The 20,490-nt window shown below is 47.3% G+C and overlaps 1 protein-coding gene across 1 annotated transcript in view; it reads right to left on the bottom strand.

The window, feature by feature from the left end:
- arhgap15 (Rho GTPase activating protein 15) overlaps positions 1 to 20,490 on the bottom strand; it is a 126,641-nt gene that overhangs the window by 96,078 nt on the left and 10,073 nt on the right. The window contains exons 3-6 of the mRNA XM_023815998.2: positions 19,187 to 19,252; positions 17,326 to 17,387; positions 15,902 to 15,989; positions 11,960 to 12,049 (exon numbers count right to left, since the gene is read on the bottom strand). Coding sequence (XP_023671766.2) covers positions 11,960 to 12,049; positions 15,902 to 15,989; positions 17,326 to 17,387; positions 19,187 to 19,252 — 306 coding nt within the window. The remainder of the gene's footprint in view (positions 1 to 11,959; positions 12,050 to 15,901; positions 15,990 to 17,325; positions 17,388 to 19,186; positions 19,253 to 20,490) is intronic.

Below are 20,490 nucleotides of genomic sequence, written 5' to 3' on the forward strand. Positions count from 1 at the left end.
GTGTTTTAATCAACAGCTATAATGTTTTGTGGTGATAATGCAGATACATTATGTACTGAAATGTAGTTTTTCTAATTAGCACTTTTAATTGTGAGTTACCTGTCAGATTTGTAAATCCAGCATATGTAACAGGTATAAGAAATTACACACACATGCATGCATGCATGCACACACGCAGACACACACGTCTGTACTTCTCTATAGTTATGGTAGCCTAACCTTAAACTAGGATTCAAAGAAATATTTAGGAACTGTCGTTATTGTTACAGAGACATTATCGGTATACAGACGTTATTGTTTCTGAGATCAAACATCATCGGAACGATAACTGACACTTTTCCTCCCATTTTGTTTGGGCCTGTTCTGGGTTAAGGTGCCGGGGGACTTGAGTGTGGGCTGACGGAAGAACAGCAATGCATGTCCAGAAATCCCACTTCACTTTGGGATACTGTTTTCTCGTTTTGTCTTTATTTTTTACACCTGTGATTCTGTCAGAGGTCTTCCATCTTCCATCTTCCAGGACCACTCTCAGAACATACCCTGTCAAAAACACGACTCGACTACGGCCTTGGTAGTAAATCACTCCTTGTTACAGATGCTGAGACAGTACACACTCAATACCAACTTCTGACAAACGCCACCAGATCTACTGATAATCATTCTTAAGGCAGATATTTTCTGCTGGAAAGTAACTGTAGAGGAACTGTAGAGGAAGGTTCGTAATTAAGGAGCCAAAGGCCTGCTGAAATGCACCCAGCAGGCAAATCACATGAATACTTTTAAGTGTGTAAGGTAGCACCCAGGATGAGAGTCAATTAGCTGCTCCTGTTCTTGCCTCTGTGCTCTGATGTCAGCTTTCTGCATTTCAATGAGAAATGTTTACAAGCGAAGGAAACCTTACTACCTCTGAGGCTTCCAGGTAAATTATAGATCATGTCAACTCCTTATCAGGAATCATTACAGTTAAATTTGCGCTATATAGCACTGTTTTGCGGATTCCTCACAAATAATTCAGAAATATATATCTGCAGCGCCCCTAATGGCCATGGCAGCTCAGTCTGAGTGCAGCAGATTCATGACCCAGGGCTGTGGATTCAAATTCTGATCCCTGCGGTTGCATGTTTGGATTACTTATGCTGCCCAGTGTTTGTGTGGCTTCCGCTCAGGTACTGAAGTTTCCTCCACAGTGCAAAAAATGAGGTTGGGTGAGCTAGTTTCCAAACAGTATGTGCGAGTATGTGTCCTGTAAGGGACGGGCACCCTGTTCCAGTGTCCCACTACATAAGAACATAAGAAACTTGCAAACGAGAGGGGGCCATTCGGCCCATCAAGCTCGTTTGGGGAGAACTTAACTAATAGCTCAGAGTTGTTAAAATCTTATCTAGCTCTGATTTAAAGGAACCCATGGTTTTAGCTTCCGCTACACTAGCAGGAAGACTATTCCATACTCTAACTACACGCTGTGTAAAGAAGTGCTTCCTCAAATTTGTTTGAAAATGTTCTCCCACTAATTTCCACTTATGGTTCTAGTATTTAAACTAATATTGAAACAGCATCCAGACCCGTTAGAATCTTATAGACCTGGATCATGTCCCCCCTTAGTCTCCTTTGCTCAAGGCTGAACAGATTCAGCTCAGCTAACCTCTCCTCATAAGACATTCCTCTAAGACCAGGAATCATTCTCGTAGCCCTACGTTGAACCTTTTCTAAGGCAGCAATGTCCTTCTTAAGGTATGGTGACCAAACTTGCACAGAATATTCTAGGTGGGGTCTTACCAAGGAATTATATAAATGTAACATCACCTCCCTTGACTTAAACTCCACACACCTAGAGATATAACCCAACAATCTATTGGCCTTTTTTATTGCTTCCCCACACTGGTTAGAGTGGGACATGGAAGCATCAACATACACACCAAGATCTTTCTCGTAATCAGCTACCTTTATTACAGTGGAACCCATAAAATATCTGTACTTTATATTACTGCTCCCTGCATGGATTACCTTACATTTATCTGTGTTAAATTTCATCTGCTAAGTATCAGTATCCTGTGATGGACTGGCACCCTGTCCTGGGTATCCCGTGTTTTCTGGGATATGTTCCCTGTATTGGATAAGCCACTAAGGAAAAATGAATGGAAAACAGACATATACTGAATATACATCACAGTATACTTTGCTATTATGCCATGCCAGAGTGATATAATGCATTGCTATAATGTAATATAAATGTAATGTAATAGAGACATTATAGCAAATTATGTTTTATATATTTCATTCTCTTTTGTCTACGTAAAAACATATGGCGAACAAACATTCAATGCTGTATGTTAAAGTATACAGAATGAAAATGACAAGAAACCTGTATAACAGGCAAAAGAAACTGGCAGCGATTAACGTGCTGTCAGCGCAGTGACCGGAATCTTCTGCAACGCTGATGCGGTCGCAGTCCCGAGCTGAAGCCCACACAAGCCCTCGACCTGTTGGGCGACCCCGGGCAGAGAGAGTGCTCCATGACGGACAGGTCTGGGGGGTCGTTTCGTCACAAAACAGCAGATCGAGGGACAGTCCTGGCATGCCACCTCGTCTAAACTGTGGCCACATCCATATTCACGGTACCGTCACCCGTTCCTCACTTTGACTATTCATGAGAGTAGGCCTCCGGATGGACGAATCGGGTCTTAGGACGCTGGGAGGCGGAACCGCACGGATCTTACGGCAGCTGAAAGTGTCACTCACGGAATTATAACTTTTTTTTTCCCGCTTTCTTTCCCAAGTTCCCTGGCAGCGCAGCTGCCTAAATGAGGGGGATTAAGTTAACACCCCGCTTAGAGGAAGAGCAGGGCAGGATTAGGGCACCGGGCCTGGACACAGTGAGCACTGAAGCGGGGGACTCCGGCTTTTTTATTTTTTTAAAGGGGGGGAGCAGTCTAGCACAGCATTCTCAGAGAACCGGAGCTGAATCGCCTGAACAAATACACAGACAAGTGTAGGGCTGTCAACCGCACACAGGAACAAATACACACACACTCACATACAGATACACACACACGCAATGTTTGTATTCATATCTTTATGGAGACCCCTTGTGAGGAACAAAAAAAATGTCCCCATAAGTTAAATTTTTGCATGTTTTTAACCCACTGTTGGGAAATGTGGTCCCCACAATGTAATAATTATAAAAATGCGCGCGTGTGCACACACACACACACACACACACAGAGGTTTGTAATTTTATATTTGTGGGGACTCTCATTTCTATGGGGAAAACTCTAATCCAAACATGACGACCTTAACCCCAACCCAGCCCTAACCTTAACCACAAGCAACCAAACACAATATGAGACTTTGGCATTTTTAGTTTTTTTTTTTTTATTGCATTCACAGATCTTTGTGGGAGCCTGAAAAATTGATTTTTATTACATCGGTCCCCACAATGTAGTATAAACCTAATCCACACACACACACACACACAGACACAGTTTATCAACTGCCAGCCTCAGTATACCCAGTGGGGTGGGGGTGGTAAACAGGTGGCCAAGGATTCTCACGGGATTGGTGGGGTGGGGGGGGGGACACCTGTTTCTGGAACCCAGCTGAGCCACTTGGACACATTTGCATGGTGGTGCTGTGGGAGAGCGTGTCATTTGTGCCGTTCACACCGCGCTCCCCGTGACTCAGTGTGTACGGATCGGGGTCACTGCTGCTGACAGACCTGTGCCGTAACTGTCAGCGTCTGCTGTGTCTCGCTCAGAGTGACCGCGCTCCGGCTAACGCCCTGGGGAATAAGTATCCATGTGTAGTTTACCGTGAGGTTACACTTATGGACACATGGTGGACGCTTGTTAATCGTAGGCAAGAACATCAGTTAAACCACGTTCAAAGGATGGAGGCAGGGTAAAAAAAATGTAGCACGTCTCGAACAAGGATCGTTAAATCCTTAGCGAAATTCAACCAAACGTGTCAACACAAGGTTTTATGAGCTTGTTTAATGCCCCAAAATGGTTGTTAAGTAACCTGCAGGTCATTGGTTCAAGTTCCAGAAAGGGTCCCACGCTATTAGCCTTAAGGAAGGGATTTAACCTGAATTATCTATAAAAGTGTCAACGGAGGAACAAACGAGTGAAATCATGGATTCTATCTCAGCATCTAGGCGGGACATTTACAACCTGCATGAAACACCTTTCAATCAGTGACATCTGAGGAGGTCCTCACTGTGCCAGTGCTGATAGCTCAGGAGGACAGACGTGTAACTGAGAAGACAAGCATGATGGATGGCTTTTCTCCTCCAAAGTCAAGTCAGATCTTCTGCTTACAGGGCGGCAGTGATTGCTGGGGCAGCTGACATACGTTCAGCAGCCAGCATTCAACGGAGACCCCGTCTATACAGCCCTGTGTGGCTCCATCAGCAGGTTTTTTTGATTATAAACGATGGGGAACAGATTGTCCCATCCAAGAGCTTTTGTTTGCGAGCGACAGAGACGCGCTCTCCATTGCCCAACTGCAGCGGTGCTTTAAGGCGCTGTCGCAGTCAGCGCAGCACGCATCATTAGAGCAGCATCATCAGCAGCACGCACTCTCTAGTAGCAGGCATAATTTCTTCAAAATTCTGTTTTTGTTTAGAAAAAATTATAAACATATTTTCTTGGGGAGGGGGATTCTGTAAAGTCAAGCGAATCATTTGTTCATTTTCTTGTCTTCCACGTCTGGAAGGAAAAGGCATGTTTGGCCACCAGCGCCCTCGTGGGCTCACGCGCCACAACAAAAGAGTTTCAGATGAGTCCGGTAAGGCGTGTTCCCCCGTCCCAAGATGTTTATTAGTCAGTGATAGGAGTTTAGGAACCGAATCCCAGGCCTTCAGCGGTGCTGTAAAGCGCGTGGCTCCCTCCGCTTCTGCACTGCGAGCGAAAGCTCTATTTTCCCAAATAATGGAAAAGGCCCAAAGGCCAAATGTGAAAATGGCCAGCACATGAACCCAGGGGGCTACAGTGAGCCAATTGTGTTTGTCGAGGCCTTGATTTATCATGTCATAGAGGTCTAATGTACTGCGCTCCTACACCACCGCCCCCCCCCCCCCCCCCCCCCCCAATTCTCCGAGTCCTTCCTGTTAAACCAAATCTGTCAGTGAGAAAACACAGAGAAACACTCTGCCCCCCCCCCACCCCGCCGATCCTCTGGGACTTGAAATGCCCGCCCCCCAATCGCCATCCTGCGGTGAATGCTGACAAATGGCCGGACCCTTTCTCTGTCAGCCATGACAGGCACCTCGCTGTTTTGTAAAACAAGCAGGGGAACAATGGGATTGTGGGTAGCCATCATGGGGGGGTGCAGCTTCCAGCTCGACGGGCGCATAGGGGGCGCATGGGGGGCGACGGCGGGGGGGGGGGGGCTAACTACAGACAGAAGCTGCCGGATTCACGTCGGGGAGAAAGACACATCCATTTGGGTCTAGAAACGATCTATCAGACTACGGTACAGAGCTTCTGGAAAGAGCTATCATGAAAATAAAGTTTCCTGCACAAACACCCTGTTCCCCAGCCCTAACACAGAGTGACAGTTTAGTGTTCACTTCTTTTCATGCACTATGTCATTTATCTATTTTCTACCCGCTTAAAAACACAGGCACACCAAGATGAAATTGTTCATCCATATTAACAATAACAGAATAGGGACACCATTGCTGTCTCAGACAGAAGCATTTTTGGGAGACTCTCACCGGGGAAATTTGTATAGTAAGACACACACACAGACACACACACACACACACATATACACACACACACACACACACACCAGGCAGCCACACAACAGGCTGCAGACGGGATGACACAGAGCAAATGGCGGACTTTCCCAGTTCTTGACCCAGCTTCAGCTTTTACCATGGAAATATCACCGGGAAAGGATGCCGTCACACCAGAGTGGAAAGACAACAGACAGGTCAGTGGCTGCACAGCTCTGTTTGGGACAGGAGGGAACCTGCACATCTTCCTTAGAGCTGATGCTGTGCTTTGGGGGCTAGGCTGGGACGTTGTGCCTGTGACGGGAAGGTTGCCAGTTCAAATCCCAGAATTGGCAGAGTGATGCCACTGTCGGGCCCCTGAGCGAGGCCCTTAACTGCCAGTTACCCCAGTTACTGTCGGACTCTGCTGTCTCAAATGTCTGTTACTTAGGATAAAATCATCGGCTACATAAAAAACTAGGTAATCGTCATCAATGATGAAGTTTTTCCTCAATATAATAATAATACTAAATATTAATAACTGGATTCTTTCTGATCTGCAGTAGGAGATGCAGCAACATTTTGATGTCATCTCGAAGGGGTGAATTCTTTATCATTTCAAAAAATGGGTTTGGGACCAATCATTGTTCAAGGGGACTCGGTTCTTGCCATTTTTGGTGTTTTAAACGGGTCAGAATGATCATTTGCAGTCCAGTCATAAGAAAATCTCACGGAAAGTAAGTTGGCGTGGGGGGAGGGAATACTATGAAATGTCATCGCATGACATCACATGTGTGGGAAAGCTGGACAAGGTGACATCATCCTGATGACTTCATGTTCACGTACCGCCCAGTGCTATTCCCAGGAGCGCCTGTCTTCACTGCTCCTCTCGGTTCCCAGGCAGCCCCCCCACCACCATCCCGGAGCGAGTGCTCCCCCCGCCCCCACCACGGGAATTCACCTTGCTGTGATTATTAACAGAGCTTTGCTGCCTACAGTATGTCTCTCTCAGCCCTGCAGGGATTTCTCGAGGGTGCGGTACCATGTTACTGCCTGCACTCGGACGAAAAGAGAGGGAAAACAGGCGACATCCCTAAGTGGAACGTGCAATCGAAAGTGGGGTGTTTCTCTAAACATTCCTTCGATTACAGCAGCCTGTGCACAGGCATACAGTACATTATGTGCATAACACAAACATGCCCCCCCCCTTAGAGCAAGGTTCCCCATTTCTGGTCCCGAAGGGCCAGCCTGCTACACAGTTTGCAAACATACCTACTAAACCTGACAATTAGCCTTTTTTTTTGCCAACTGCTGTTCAAGAAGTTAACACTAGGGGGCAGTACAGCGGCTCACTCTTTCATTTGGTGTAGCTTTCTGGCAGTGAATTACCAACATTGCAAGGTTGTACATAAAACAGTGTCCTTGTGCAATGCAGTGCTAGAGAAACATTCACTGCCTCCTGAGATCATTCAGTGCACTGCTGCCTTTTACAATCTGGCAGTCATTTTTAGAGGATTTGCAAAAACTAAACTAGATAGTATAAGACCATTATGTCTTAGGGGAGATTTTAATGGAAACCCATACTGTTTGAGTGGAACTGCATTTTAGATTTTGGTTTAGGTTTTGTTTAAATTAATTGCACCTTGCCGATCTTTAAAAAACGTAATTCCAGGAACTGCAATCAGTATGGATTATTCCAAAACCTCAGTAATGATAGGGTAGCTTCAAAAGCTATGTTTTCATTCTCCTTTATTGTACTGTATTATAATAGATACATACATACTGTTATGCAAAATGATAAACAAAAATATACCTCAGAGCTGAGGATGACGTGGGAAACCCATGAAACGTGCCTGCTGACTGTGAGAATGTGAATTTTTATCTTTATATAATATTTAATCATCTCGATTTAATCATTAGCTTAAGAATTCGACTGAGGGTCCCTAAATAACCGTGTACAACTGCCAGGGAGCTCATCTATATAACAGATTCCACATGCAGCTTATTTGGTTCAAAAATATGTTATACGCTATGAAAAAAAATGCATTATCTGAGAAATCTGTGCCATGCTACATAAAAATATTTATGTGAGAATTTGTGGACATACAGTTGGAATAGCAAAATGATAATTAATTATTTTCTCCCTTAAATTTCACCCCGTCTCATAACAAACCCACTGGACGCTGATCAAAACCGAAAATTAGAAATTCAAATCTCCTCAGTGGTATCTCTGCTCCATTTGCTGGGGGCTTTTGTCCCTAAATCAGATGGCCCACCATGTATGGGGTACGAGCCTTATCTCCTAAATTAAAAGCCGCCGTGGCTCCATCTTCTTGGAGTGATTCTGCCTGGAGAAACTGACTTGCGACCTGCTCCTAATCCCAGCTCGGAGTGACAGCACTTGCCGACCTCGGGACGGGTTCATGCCGATATTACAAGAGTCTCTTCTCTATGGCTCTCTGGATTATTCAAGATTATGTTGTAATTCCTTTAATCCCCATTGCATTAAAATTGCAGTGTAAATGCCGAGGAGTGGAGGAGCACCCAGTGCCAGGCATGATCGGGGGTTAATATGAGACTGGGCAGCTGTCTGCAGTTCCCTTCTCAATGCAAAAAGAGTAGTAATGATTATGATTAACATTATTATTATCATCATCATTAATATTACTGTTATTATTACAACCACTGATTCTTTCTCTTTCCCAGAATGCCTGGGGTGGGACACAGTCTTGCCGTTTTGGCTCCTTTCTTGGCCATCAGTGGTAGGTGGCTGGTCTCTGTCACCGTAAAGGGCTGAGAGCTGGCTGTAGGGGAGCACGGGCTCGTTACTCTAACCGCGGCCACTTTGGCCTGGCTTTCCGCACCCTGATGAACAGACTTCACCCTAGCTGCTCCAAGATAGCACTCATGAATGAAGTCGGAGAGACCGAAATTAAAATGTCAGCTACTGAGCTTCCATTAATCCCCCCTTTGTCAACTGTTAAAATTGACTGTTATGCACAAATTTTCCCAGAAGCCATCATTCAGCCTAGGGGCACAGTGAGCTTGAGTCCGGAATACCCTGACATCACACCCCGATTCCCATTAACACCCTGCACATCACAGAGTACGTACCTCGATTCCCATTAACACCCTGCACATCACAGAGTACGTACCCCGATTCCCATTAACACCCTGCACATCACAGAGTATGTGCCCCGATACCCATTAACACCCTGCACATCACAGAGAAGGCACTCTGATTCCCATCAACACCCTGCACATCACAGAGTGCGTACCCCGATTGCCAATAACACCCTGCACATCACAGAGAAGGCACCCTGATTCCCATCAACACCCTGCACATCACAGAGTACGTACCCCGATTCCCTTGAACACCCTGCACATCACAGAGAAGGCACCCCGATTCCCATTAACACCCTGCACATCACAGAGAAGGCACCCTGATTCCCATCAACACCCTGCACATCACAGAGTACGCACCCCGATTCCCATTAACACCCTGCACATCACAGAGAAGGCACCTAGATTCCCATTAAAACCCTGCACATCACAGAAAAGGCATCCTGATTCCCATCAAAACCCTGCACATCACAGAGTACGTACCCCGATTCCCAATAACACCCTGCACATCACAGAGTGCGTACCCCGGTTCCCATTAACACCCTGCACATCACAGAGAAGGCACCCTGATTCCCATCAACACCCTGCACATCACAGAGTACGCACCCCGATTCCCATTAACACCCTGCACATCACAGAGCATGCACCGATTCCCATTAACACCCTGCACATCACAGAATACACACCTCAATTCTCACAAATACCCTTCACATCACAGAGTATGCACCCCAATTTCTTGTACTCTGTGTGACATTTTAACTCCAAACCCACCACCTCCAAGTCCCCCAGCCTCAACCCTGACAGGCAGCCTCCTTGTGACATGCCGGTTCCAGGCAGAACCCTGACAGGCAGCGTACACGTAACACGGTGACCCAGCCTGAACCTTGACGGGGCACCCTACACGCAACATGCCGGCTCAGCCTGAACTCTGATGGGCATCCTCCATGTGACATGCCGGCCAGACACGCAGGGCTAGCTCCGGAATGTCAAGTCAAGCGGCCATCCTGGCCTGTGACCTTTCACCACGAGACATCTTCGCTCCCGCAGCCGAAGAGTCACTCCGGTGGTGGTGCTGCCGCTGCTGGCGTCCTCCCCGCTGGGCTCCCCCCTCCCCAGCATGGATTCTACTGCACAACGCCAAGGCAGCGATGGCTTTCCTGCACCCTGCCCTCCATCTGTCCCGCTACCCACACGGACATGCCTTGGCTCACCAGCGCTCCCCATCCTATACGATCTGCAGCCAAATATACATTCTTGGACATGATGCGTGTGGCGGTGGTTTGTGCATTTGCCAGAAGGGCGTTCGTGTTGCCCATAGTTCTACTGGTGTATTTTCGGTAGAATTTATACTGCAAAAAAAAATTTTAAATATTCAACAAAAAACCTGTAATGTGCTTTTTAACTCATCAGCTGGTGGAATGAAGCATCAATAGCGAAGATGATGTGTAAAAAAAAAAATGTGTAAAAAAATTCCAATTTTTATCGGACACATTCAATGGCAGTCAGGATACGTCAATGAGAGAGAAGAAGGGGGGGGGGGGGGGGGGACTGTTGGGGACAGAAGCTTTTTTTCTTTCTGATTCTTTCCTAATCTAATTGCTGACCTTTTTTGGGGATGCCGTTATAAAGAAGAAACACATCAGTCGAAAAAGTCTAAATATCCTTCAAGAAATGTGACGTTTGGACGGATCGACGGCAGCGCGGCAGACGGCGAGCTCACACAGCCTGCCTCAGCTCACAGCACAGACCCTCGGCGAGGCCTCCTCTCTCTTCCCACTTCCAAAATGTCAGAGTCCGATCGCTCGTCCATTTGTGAGGCTCGTCGGCCACCAGGAACGCGATGACAGACATTAGCATTTTTTCGTGGGGTTGGCTTAACAGCAAGTCCCCATTTGTCCTCCATTATTGAATAAGCTGGCCTTCCTGAATGCCTGACTGAAAAAAAATAACTATAGAAAAGTAGGAAGTAGAGTGGACAGCAGGAGGAAGTGTTACGTTCTGGTTAATAAGCAGCCAGTAAAAGATAATCCCAATGCCTCTAACAATGTCACAAGCAAAACCGTCCTGCTCATAAAAAATGAATGTGCAGCACAAAGCCAAATTTTTATCCATTAACATGATAGGAATATAGGAAGAGAGTGAAGCTGAGTATAATCCGTGGATTTCCCTGCATGTGGTGACAGTGACGACACTGCGTCAGGGAAAGGAGGCTATGGGTTTGGGTTAAGAACCTTTGACCCCCGTGGCCCTGGCTTGCTTCCTAGTTTTTAAACCCCCCCCCCATCCCAGAAAGAAGGTGACTCCTCTCGGAATGAGAGGGCAGAGTCCACAGTGCTCAAAACAGGGCGCTCAGACACAGGGCTCTCCGCCGGATGTGAAGGGTCCTCTGTGGATGAGGTGCCGATGAGATGCCCCGCCCCCCAGGGGGAGGGGGTGTGGCCACAGCAGGAGGTGAGGTATTCACATTTAACCCATGATGCACTGGGCCCCTATAGTCAACTGGGCATGTGATGAGAGTGCTGCTTCTGATGTTGCGACATCACTCAAGACGTGCATCCAAGCTGCACATGTGACTAATGCGCTCGACGCAAATTACCATAATGAGTGGAAACATGCGGGGGTCCCCTCTGGTGGACAGTCGCCAAGCGTCACGTACAGCATGTATAGACTGAGTCCATAGGCGCCAATATGTCTGCACTATACCGCATTCAGGGTTAGCGTACAGCGCGAGCATGGCGTCTGCCACGCCAGAGAGATCCCTTTCCAAGGCGCATGCATAGCACACATATGCCAGCAGTGAGAGCAGTCCCGCTGTCTTAAAATCCTTGGCTCGATGGACCCGGTACCGACGGCCGGCGCAGCCCCGCTCCGGCGTAGACGTGCTTTCAGCATTTACTCTCTGGCTGCGAGCCTCAAACATACTTCTCACCACACGTGTGCGACCAAAATAAGCAGAAAGACGAGGCAACTTGGGCCGCATCCACGAGCCACGTCTCATGCGTAAAAGAACACAGAAGCGGTGCGATAAACTCACAACAGGAAGCTTTGGGAAAACAATAGACCGCTCCACGATCACAGCACAGGGATGGGGTTCTGGGGGGGGGGAGGCTTCCTTACCTGGAACACGTGCTTCCGGCTCGACTTCTCTGTCGTCCAACCGACGAGAGCCCCGCAGAGATCCACTGTCTCTGACTTGCATCCCTGTTTCTAGAGACGGGAAAACAGACCTTGTTTGTATCTGCAGATCGGGAAATGCTGGACCTCAGTGGTTTTTGAAACGTGACAAAAAAAAAAGAAAAATGCAGCGACTGCCTGAAAGTGATTAACAGAGGGACAGAGGGCCGCCGAGGGGGAATCCGGAAGAAAAGTTAAAAAAATAAAACGCAAAAATTAAGCACAACACTATCTTTACTATTAAAGTCAAATTTTTCTTATGAAACAACAGTGTTTACTTGTGATTCTCTCACACATGGCACCTTTTCAAGTGTAAGATCTGTGAAAAATAACATAAGATAAAATGTAAATAATATGTTTAGAAAGTTGTTGAAATAAAAATGTGTGATCCTGAGGTGAAGCTGTTGACCAAACCAATTACAAGGGGAAGAAAAACTCAGGATAAACTGGATGGACTCTCCTAGTGTTAAATAGTTTAAAATTGAGCAGAATCTGTGAAATAATAGCATGCTTCGTTTGATCACCAGCAACAGCATAGTGGCGGATTTCCACTTCAGAGGCCTTGTGGATCACCGACGGGAGGGGGGCCATTGTGATACGGGGGGGGCGGGGGGACATTAAGCAAACCTGAATGCTTTCGGACTTTCAGAGCAGAAGCATGCCGTGTCTGACGGAGGCATGTGACATACACAGTGACGGCGGCCCCTTCAGTGTCATACCAGGGGCCCCTGAAAGCCGCCCATTTGGAGGGCATTTCATGGCGGCTTGTGGAGGTATTCAAAAGCCACCAATCAACGGTGGCGCCGGGCCATGGTAATCCCGGCGGGAAAGCGGAGCCGGATTCCACGCACTCTGGCGGGCAATAACTCAGGGACGAGCTTCATAAATCCCTATCGGTGCCGGACGCAGACGGCTGATGCAGGAGACACATGTGCGTGTGCTGCGGTACACGTGTGTGATGGCATGTGGGAAGCAGACGGGGTATCAGATGCCTTACATACCACGCACAGCTTTTAAAATGTATCGATAGTTTGACAATAAAACACGGTGCCTTTGATTCACCGAAACAAGCCATCACGCTTTTAACCACAGAAAGCTGCATTTTAGGAGCTTCACTTATTTTTAGTCGACGTTTAACTCCCACTTGCCCCCCTCCCCCGGTCCAAACCAGGACCCAACCTCCGGTCCACCAGCAGCGGAGTCCCAATTAGGATGAAGCACAAAATATTTGCCACCATGAAATACTTTATAAAAAACCCTTTAGTTTTTGCAGTTCCCCTCTGCCCCATACACACTAACACACACCACTGAGGGCAGCGCAGTCCTCTCTCCTGAAGATATAATTAACAGAACCTCAAAAGCAGTGATATTCTTCCCGTAGCAGGACTGTGCGTAGGGGCTACTGAGGGCACAGCGGCATGATGGGTGTGTTTCAGCACGTAGGGGGACAGCCGGTGGTGAGGGGGTCATTCTCAGGCCTATCTGGCTGCCACTTGATAAACACAAAGTGCAGCTTGTCTCGCTGGGGGGGGGCTCGCAGCCACTCCAAATGAGTGGTAGAGTATTTGGGGCCAATGCACGTTTCATGCTGCACGGCTCTATGATGAAAATGGCTAAGAGAGACTTAAAACATCTGCCTGGCGGAACCCTCATTATGTTCCAGCATGGAGGGCCTTTGATGGCTGTCCTGTACTTCATTAAAAGCGGCCCAGGACGTTCCCGGGGACTCTTCATTCCTGACGGAGTCGTGCCCCAGGTGTGGGGTTGGGGGGGTAGGGGATATTTAACCATCGCCCGTGCTTGTAAACAGTCTGGCTCCTTCCTGCTCCTCTCTCTCTTGAAGCTGGATCGCTTTCCGGTCCCGGATACGGCGGTCGGCAGAAAAGGGCGATGCTTTCATCTGTCGTCGTCGCTTGCCGGAGAGCGCTACCAAGCTGGCTCCGCAGACGTGTTTTTCACAGTTATGTCAAACGATTGTTACATTTCGGCCGAAAATTTAAATCTTACATGAAGAAAAACATGAAATTATCCCATCCTCCAACTGCTTACCCAGTTCAGGGTAGCTGGGACATCAAAACATGCTAAATGAAATAATGCTAATGCTAAAATGACTGAAAACAAATAGATCAATACTGATGCTCTAATGAAATACCAGAAAACTCCAATAAGTGAATGTATCCAAAGGTATTAGCATGTTTGATGGTTAGCATAGCTCTTTATAATGTGACGTTATACTTCCCGGCACGTGAGTTTCCCACCTGAACAATAGTAGCTAAACCATTTTCACGACATTATCGTTAGTGAATGTCGCATATTGATCTGCAGCTGGCGAGCAAAGACTCTTCCCACTTTCGGGCCGGACCGTCCCTGGGCCTGTTTACGAGTCCGGATGACGGGGGGGTTCCAGGCACGCCGGGCGACACGCATCAGCCGCCCGCCCGCCAGCTTTTCTCACTTTCTGGAAATCGCTGGCTAATTGTAATGGATCTCGCAGAGAGCCTATCGACCAGAAACACGCAGCGAGCGCACACCCTCCCCTCCAAACACTTCCTGGCAGACGCCTGGCCACCCCCCCCCCCCCCCGATGGACGCCTCTCTGTCTGTTTTATGGAGTTTTCTTGGCGGGTAAAAGCTGTCGACGCCCCCCCCCGACTCCCGCGGAGTTAACCTCGGGACGCAGCGAGGGTCCCAGCATCACCTTCGACACTTGCGGCAGTCGCCGATGTTGACTCCTCCCCCAAGAGAGACGTGACAGGGGCCATAAAAGGACTCCCCCCCAGGGGTTATAGATTGTGACACACTCTTGCTGTGTACCTTCCCCGTCACCTGTCATGGTTGGCAGGCCCAAGTCTGACAGCTTCCACATGGGGGGGGGGGGGGTCAGACAGTGGCACCCCCTCCCCCAGCTGCCCTCGAATGCGTCATTCCATGTCATTTCAGACAGCTTGACGGCAGACTCCCCCCCAGCGGAGGGCGCTGCAAGGTGGCCATGCCGCCCCCCCAGCTTAGCGTCTGTTTGAAACGCGGACTGTGACTGGCCCCCGGGGGCAGGATGAACAATCTCACCGCAGGCGCCATCTCTGCTGCACCATTTAGGTGACAAAAGTCCTAAAGAGCTTAACACGGGTGTTTCCGGAAGGTTCTCCCAGCACAGGTGATGAATTAGCTCGAGCCCACAGGCACATCACTGTACTGCTGAACAAGTGTGAAATTACCTGACACGGGAGGGTGGGGGAGGGCAGGCTGTACCAGTCATGTTAGTACATGGGTTCAGGCACTGCTGAGGGCAGCCGAGCGGCACAAGGTGGGCCTCGTCGGCTTTGCAGCGGGCAGCAAACATATGTCAAAGCCAGCCCTGACTCGTAAACGGATCATGAGTAATAAGCGGCAAGGTCTGCGAGGGGTTATGGACAATAAGCCCCGTATCGTGATTCATTCATCTCGCCAAGGAAATGACTAAATCCAATCCAGCCTGATAAAATCTGTCCTGTCCTTATCTCCCTCATGCGGATAATTTCCCCTGATAAAAGCTGCAGCTTCCTGCCCTGCTCCCTCCATCCTCTGCAGCTTCCCATGGCCCGACCTGTCAGGCAGCCACTAGAAAAATGACCACCGTCCTCGGTGCTCCTGCAGGCGTCGTTCCCGGCCGCCCGCTCCGCATGGGCCCAGCGAGAGGACCCCCATGGATCAGCAGCTTGTGGCCTGCCTCTTATGACACCGCGCTAAGGAGCTTGCTTTTGGACAAAGAACAGTGTGTGCAGCTCCATAGCACATGTATGAGGTCGTTCTTCCTGATGACGGGGAGAAGGTTCTAGAATTTCCCATAAACCTACAGCACTCACAGCACTTTGAAACCTGCTAGCTCATTCAGACTGATATGCTTACCAAACTAGCCAGCGCCTCCTGCTTGCTCTCCTTGTAGAAAAACAGCCGATTATCCTCTAGGACAACCCAGGTGGAGGTCCAGTTCTTCCTGCGGGGAGATTACAGGGAATTAAAGGGAGGGGCAGTCACCCGTTGTGCCGATCCGGGACGGGATCACAGTGGGCCTGGATCCTATCCCAGGAAACATAGGGCTTGGGGAAGCGGATGTCGTGTGCAGGATCTCACTCCATCGCAGCGCATGCGCTGACACACAGTGACACACAATGTAGAGTCACGATTTCACCGCGTGTTTTTGGACGATGGGTGGAAGTGATCGTTCTGAGAGGACGTGCAGAAAACGGGCACAAAGGAATAGACTCCGGAAAGAAACACTGCAGCACTACATGAAGTATTTGGATGGCAGTCCATACCCGTATTTTGCGTTCTAATTGCATGCGGTATTAATCCTAAATTAACCCCTATAAACACTGCTTTGGTATTGGTACATGTGAAAGCTGTGACCTCTGAGAGCCAGGGAGCAGGATTAGACATTAACAAAAGTTAACACTTCCAAGATAAGCAAGACGCAGGCCGTCCTCGTCAAGACTAAAGGCTACTGGGGGTAGATTATGGCGTTTTAATCCCCCAGCAAGATAAAGTGGGAATTATGGTCACAAATGCAGAAAAAAATCTACTTAATTAATGCATATGCTCTTCAAAACAAAAATACCAATACACAGCATCAGAATGATTCCCCAAACGTGCTTAAGTTATATTCACAGCGGAAGGGTGCAGTGTGAAATCCATCATATGGAAAGCACTTTCTAAAGAGGATATTCCTTATGAAAGTGCAGTGCTGAAGATTACACTGATAAATCCAAACAGAGAAGCCTCTCATTTCAATTTTTAACAAATAGGAACAGGATGGGATATAATCGACAGAACAGATAATGCAAGGTATTGCCTGCTATTGTATCTTGCATACACACCAGAATAATCTCATTCTTCTGTCTATTAAAGTTGGCTTTGAAGTTCTTAAAGGTTTTGTGTCATCAATCCAACTATCTGAGAGGTTCGAATAAGAGGGAAAAAAACAATAAATATGGATTATAAAAATAGGCAGAGCTGTCAAGATGATGCATTGAACTACAGTGGGTCTCATTTAGGTTCCCCAGCTGAAGGTTAATAGAACATTTGATTGTGGACAATGTTGAGTCTTTAAGACGGAGCTTTTCCCAGATAGAGTACAGAAGGGCACCATCAGCCTTATCGGGCATGGGGGGGGGGGCATATCCAATGAATGACTGGGGAAATATATTTCACATCTGTTTGATTTTGTTGTTGCCGCTGTGCCCACCCAATCTCACCCACCACCTGACCCCACCCAGGCGCTACTGCAATACCCCCCCCCACCATGACAAGAAGGCGGTGGGTTGCTGTCTTACCTCAGTTTTTTTCCTCCATCAGCTATCTTGGCTTTGTTCAGATATTCACCTTTCAGGGAATTCTGCAAGCACACATATATTCCATTATTGTGATAGTTTATGGTAATTGCATTTTTAAAGTGAACATTACTAGAAAACAATCATTTGTTAAAATTGATACGATTGCATCATAGCATAGCCTGCGTTTGTGACAGAGTGATGAGGAAGTGGGCCTTGTTAAGTTGAACGGGAATGGAGGTACATGCAGGTTACTAGGTTAGATCAGGAGGCTGATAGCACCAGAGCGTGGTCAGAGCATATGCTTCTGTGTTTATCCATAAATCATAAGGAACATCTTCAATCGCTTGCAAAACTCTGCTAAACATGCATAACTGAGGTTGTGAACGTGAGATGTGATTAGAGCATCAGACCAGGTCTAGAACACAGCATGCACATGTATCATAACCAGCAGGGTTTGGGCTCTCACACCTGATCACAGGCCCCCAGACTCAGCTCCGGTCTCTGGAGTTTTTGCCACAAACCCTGAGAAGGAGCACAAAACCTACATGGTCTATAGAAATGATTCTCTGTAAAATTTAATCACAAGTATGACCGTGAAAGGAAGCAAAGACAAAAACAGGTCTAATGTTTACTACCGAGAGCCTCACTGTGTCCGTGTCACGTTACTGCTCTTACTTTCACACATTATTTTTCACAATTATTATTATCATATTATTATTCAAAGATACGGTTCCTTTTCTGCCAGGAAATCATAATGCACCTTTTATCATGAAAAGACAAGCAATTAAACTGGCATTTTCAAAGAGGCTCGGAAAATAGACGGTCAGTCATTAACATTTGCTAAATGCTAAAAGGTCTCCATACAGAAAGTGTTGTTACACAAACAAAGGAGCACCTTGTTCTGAAATAAATACACAAGCGTAACAGGCGTGCAGCAATTTCTGACAGCAAACGCCCAACTCCCAAGCCTTTAAACGGTCCGCATAATGTGCTTTTCATGATAATGAGAATAAATGTCCCACAGAAATATTATTACATGTCCTGACATGTGATTAGTCTGAGCACTGAACACACTGACCCCTAATTATACATTTTTACGATCCAAAGAGGTACCATGAGAATACAGCAGGAATCTCACATTATTTTTCTTTTTTTTTTTAAATCCCCCTTTATAGGCTAGTTAATACCTCCACAAAGTAAAAGGAAAAAAAACTGAGGTATGTTCTTTGTCTTTTCCATGAAATGCCAGGACATTATCTAAGCGTTTCACGCCCACACTGTAGGTATGGACCCCTGAAGCATTTCACATTTACACTCCCCTGGTAACCTGATTATCGCTGAAACTCACTTTGCAAACGGAGGTCACAGGCCTTCCTGCCACCTAGGCCTCACATATTCATTTTGTTGCTCCACACCGGCCACTAATAAACAGAGCAGCATAGGTGTCCAACTGGGCCCGCAACACGCAACACGTAATAAAGGCAGCGGGTCCTTTCATCTTGGTGATTCTGGACGGCACGCAGGTGTGAATCGGTGGCTGATTCCGGCAAACGCCGCCGTGCCAAGCTAGTGTGAGCATGCGCTCATTAGGCAGTCTGCAAACTTAGCACTGTAATTAGGTGGCTTGACCATTACATGTGCCATGACTATTTGAGATACCTGCACAGACAAACCCGTTTCTCGAGCAAGTGATTGCATGAGTAGGTGTCTTCTAATGAAGTGTTTTTCTTCAAATTCCGTTTTTATTGTTTTTTTTTTCTCACTTCTCAATTTCTCTCGCTCTGTCGGTCGCGGGCTGCGGCGGGGAAGCATCCCCTTTGGCGCGATGTCACGCTTCATCATAGCAGACGGCCGTACTCACAGGAAGTCCTGCAACACTGATGTCACCCAGGTTATGCTGAGACTGATTCCTCCGATGGCGAGATATCTGTATTGGGGAAGAAAGGAAGATCAAGGAAAATTCACTTCCTTATTTAATCAAATATCTGCTTGTAGCTGACAGTCGTGTTCATGAGGCCTCTTCATTACAGGGCTCATTAAGGCCACGCAGCTGCGTGTGTGTATTCAGGGCCCTGCTCTTCACCACGCCACTTTATTTGCCTCATTTCATCATCAGCTCCTACACACTCTTCTCATCTTCTATTTACACTTGGCTTTAAAATGCATTTTGGCCAGTCGGTTTGGCACGTAGACATTGCTAAATATACTGTAAGTGCAAGCGACCACTAAAATGCATGGTGATCCGATCACTCGAGCCACTTGCCGAGATGGTCTGGGACACATTTGACAACATGTCTCATATAGTGTAAATGTTAATGCATCCTGGATGAGTCCCTGACAAGGACGTTAGAATAACTGTGCGCGGGATAGTAACAAAATCTGAATACAAGTCAGCTGGATGCTTTGCAGATGCATGAAAGACAGAGGTGTAAACAGCAATGTGTATTTTAAAACCGAGAGTAAACAAGGCCTTTGTATCATTGCAAGAGCTATGTGATGCCTCTGCTGTCAACGACGCGATGAATATGAATATGGAGTATACATGCAACGCAGGCTAGCATGGTGGTGCAGAGGTTTGCATTGCTGGCTCACATCTCTGGGACACCAGGGTTTGAGTCTCCACCATCACTCTGCGTGTGGAGTTTGCATGTTCTCCGCATGCCCCCACCCCCTCACACACACACACACACACACACACACTCCAAAAACATGCTACGGTTAATTGGAGTTATCAAATTCCCCATAGGTGTGCATGTGTGAGTGACTAGTGTGTGCGTGTGCCCTGTGATGGATGGAGACATGCGGTGAGCATTGCTTGGTGTCCCAGACATGGTGTGACTGGATGCCACAGCAAATGCTTAAGCGCACCGCAAGAGACCAGCAGTAGATCATACACAGACAGGAACGTGGCTGCTCCTCTGTTTGTTGACCCTCAGACCATTAACACCACAAAACATTTCACTAAACGTAGTTACAAATAGTATTAAAACTCATGAAGGTACTTTTACACTTTGTACCAGGTAGGAAATAGTTGACGTGGGTTTAATATTTGCTATTTATGAATTCATTTTGCTTGCATAAACAGTGGCAGAGAACGTTCCGGGCCACATTTTATCTTAATATAGCCTTTTTACCATATCAAAGGCAGATGTGTATATCGTTCAT

This window comes from Paramormyrops kingsleyae, chromosome 16 (genome assembly GCF_048594095.1).
Source record: "Paramormyrops kingsleyae isolate MSU_618 chromosome 16, PKINGS_0.4, whole genome shotgun sequence".
Classification (NCBI taxonomy): domain Eukaryota; kingdom Metazoa; phylum Chordata; class Actinopteri; order Osteoglossiformes; family Mormyridae; genus Paramormyrops; species Paramormyrops kingsleyae.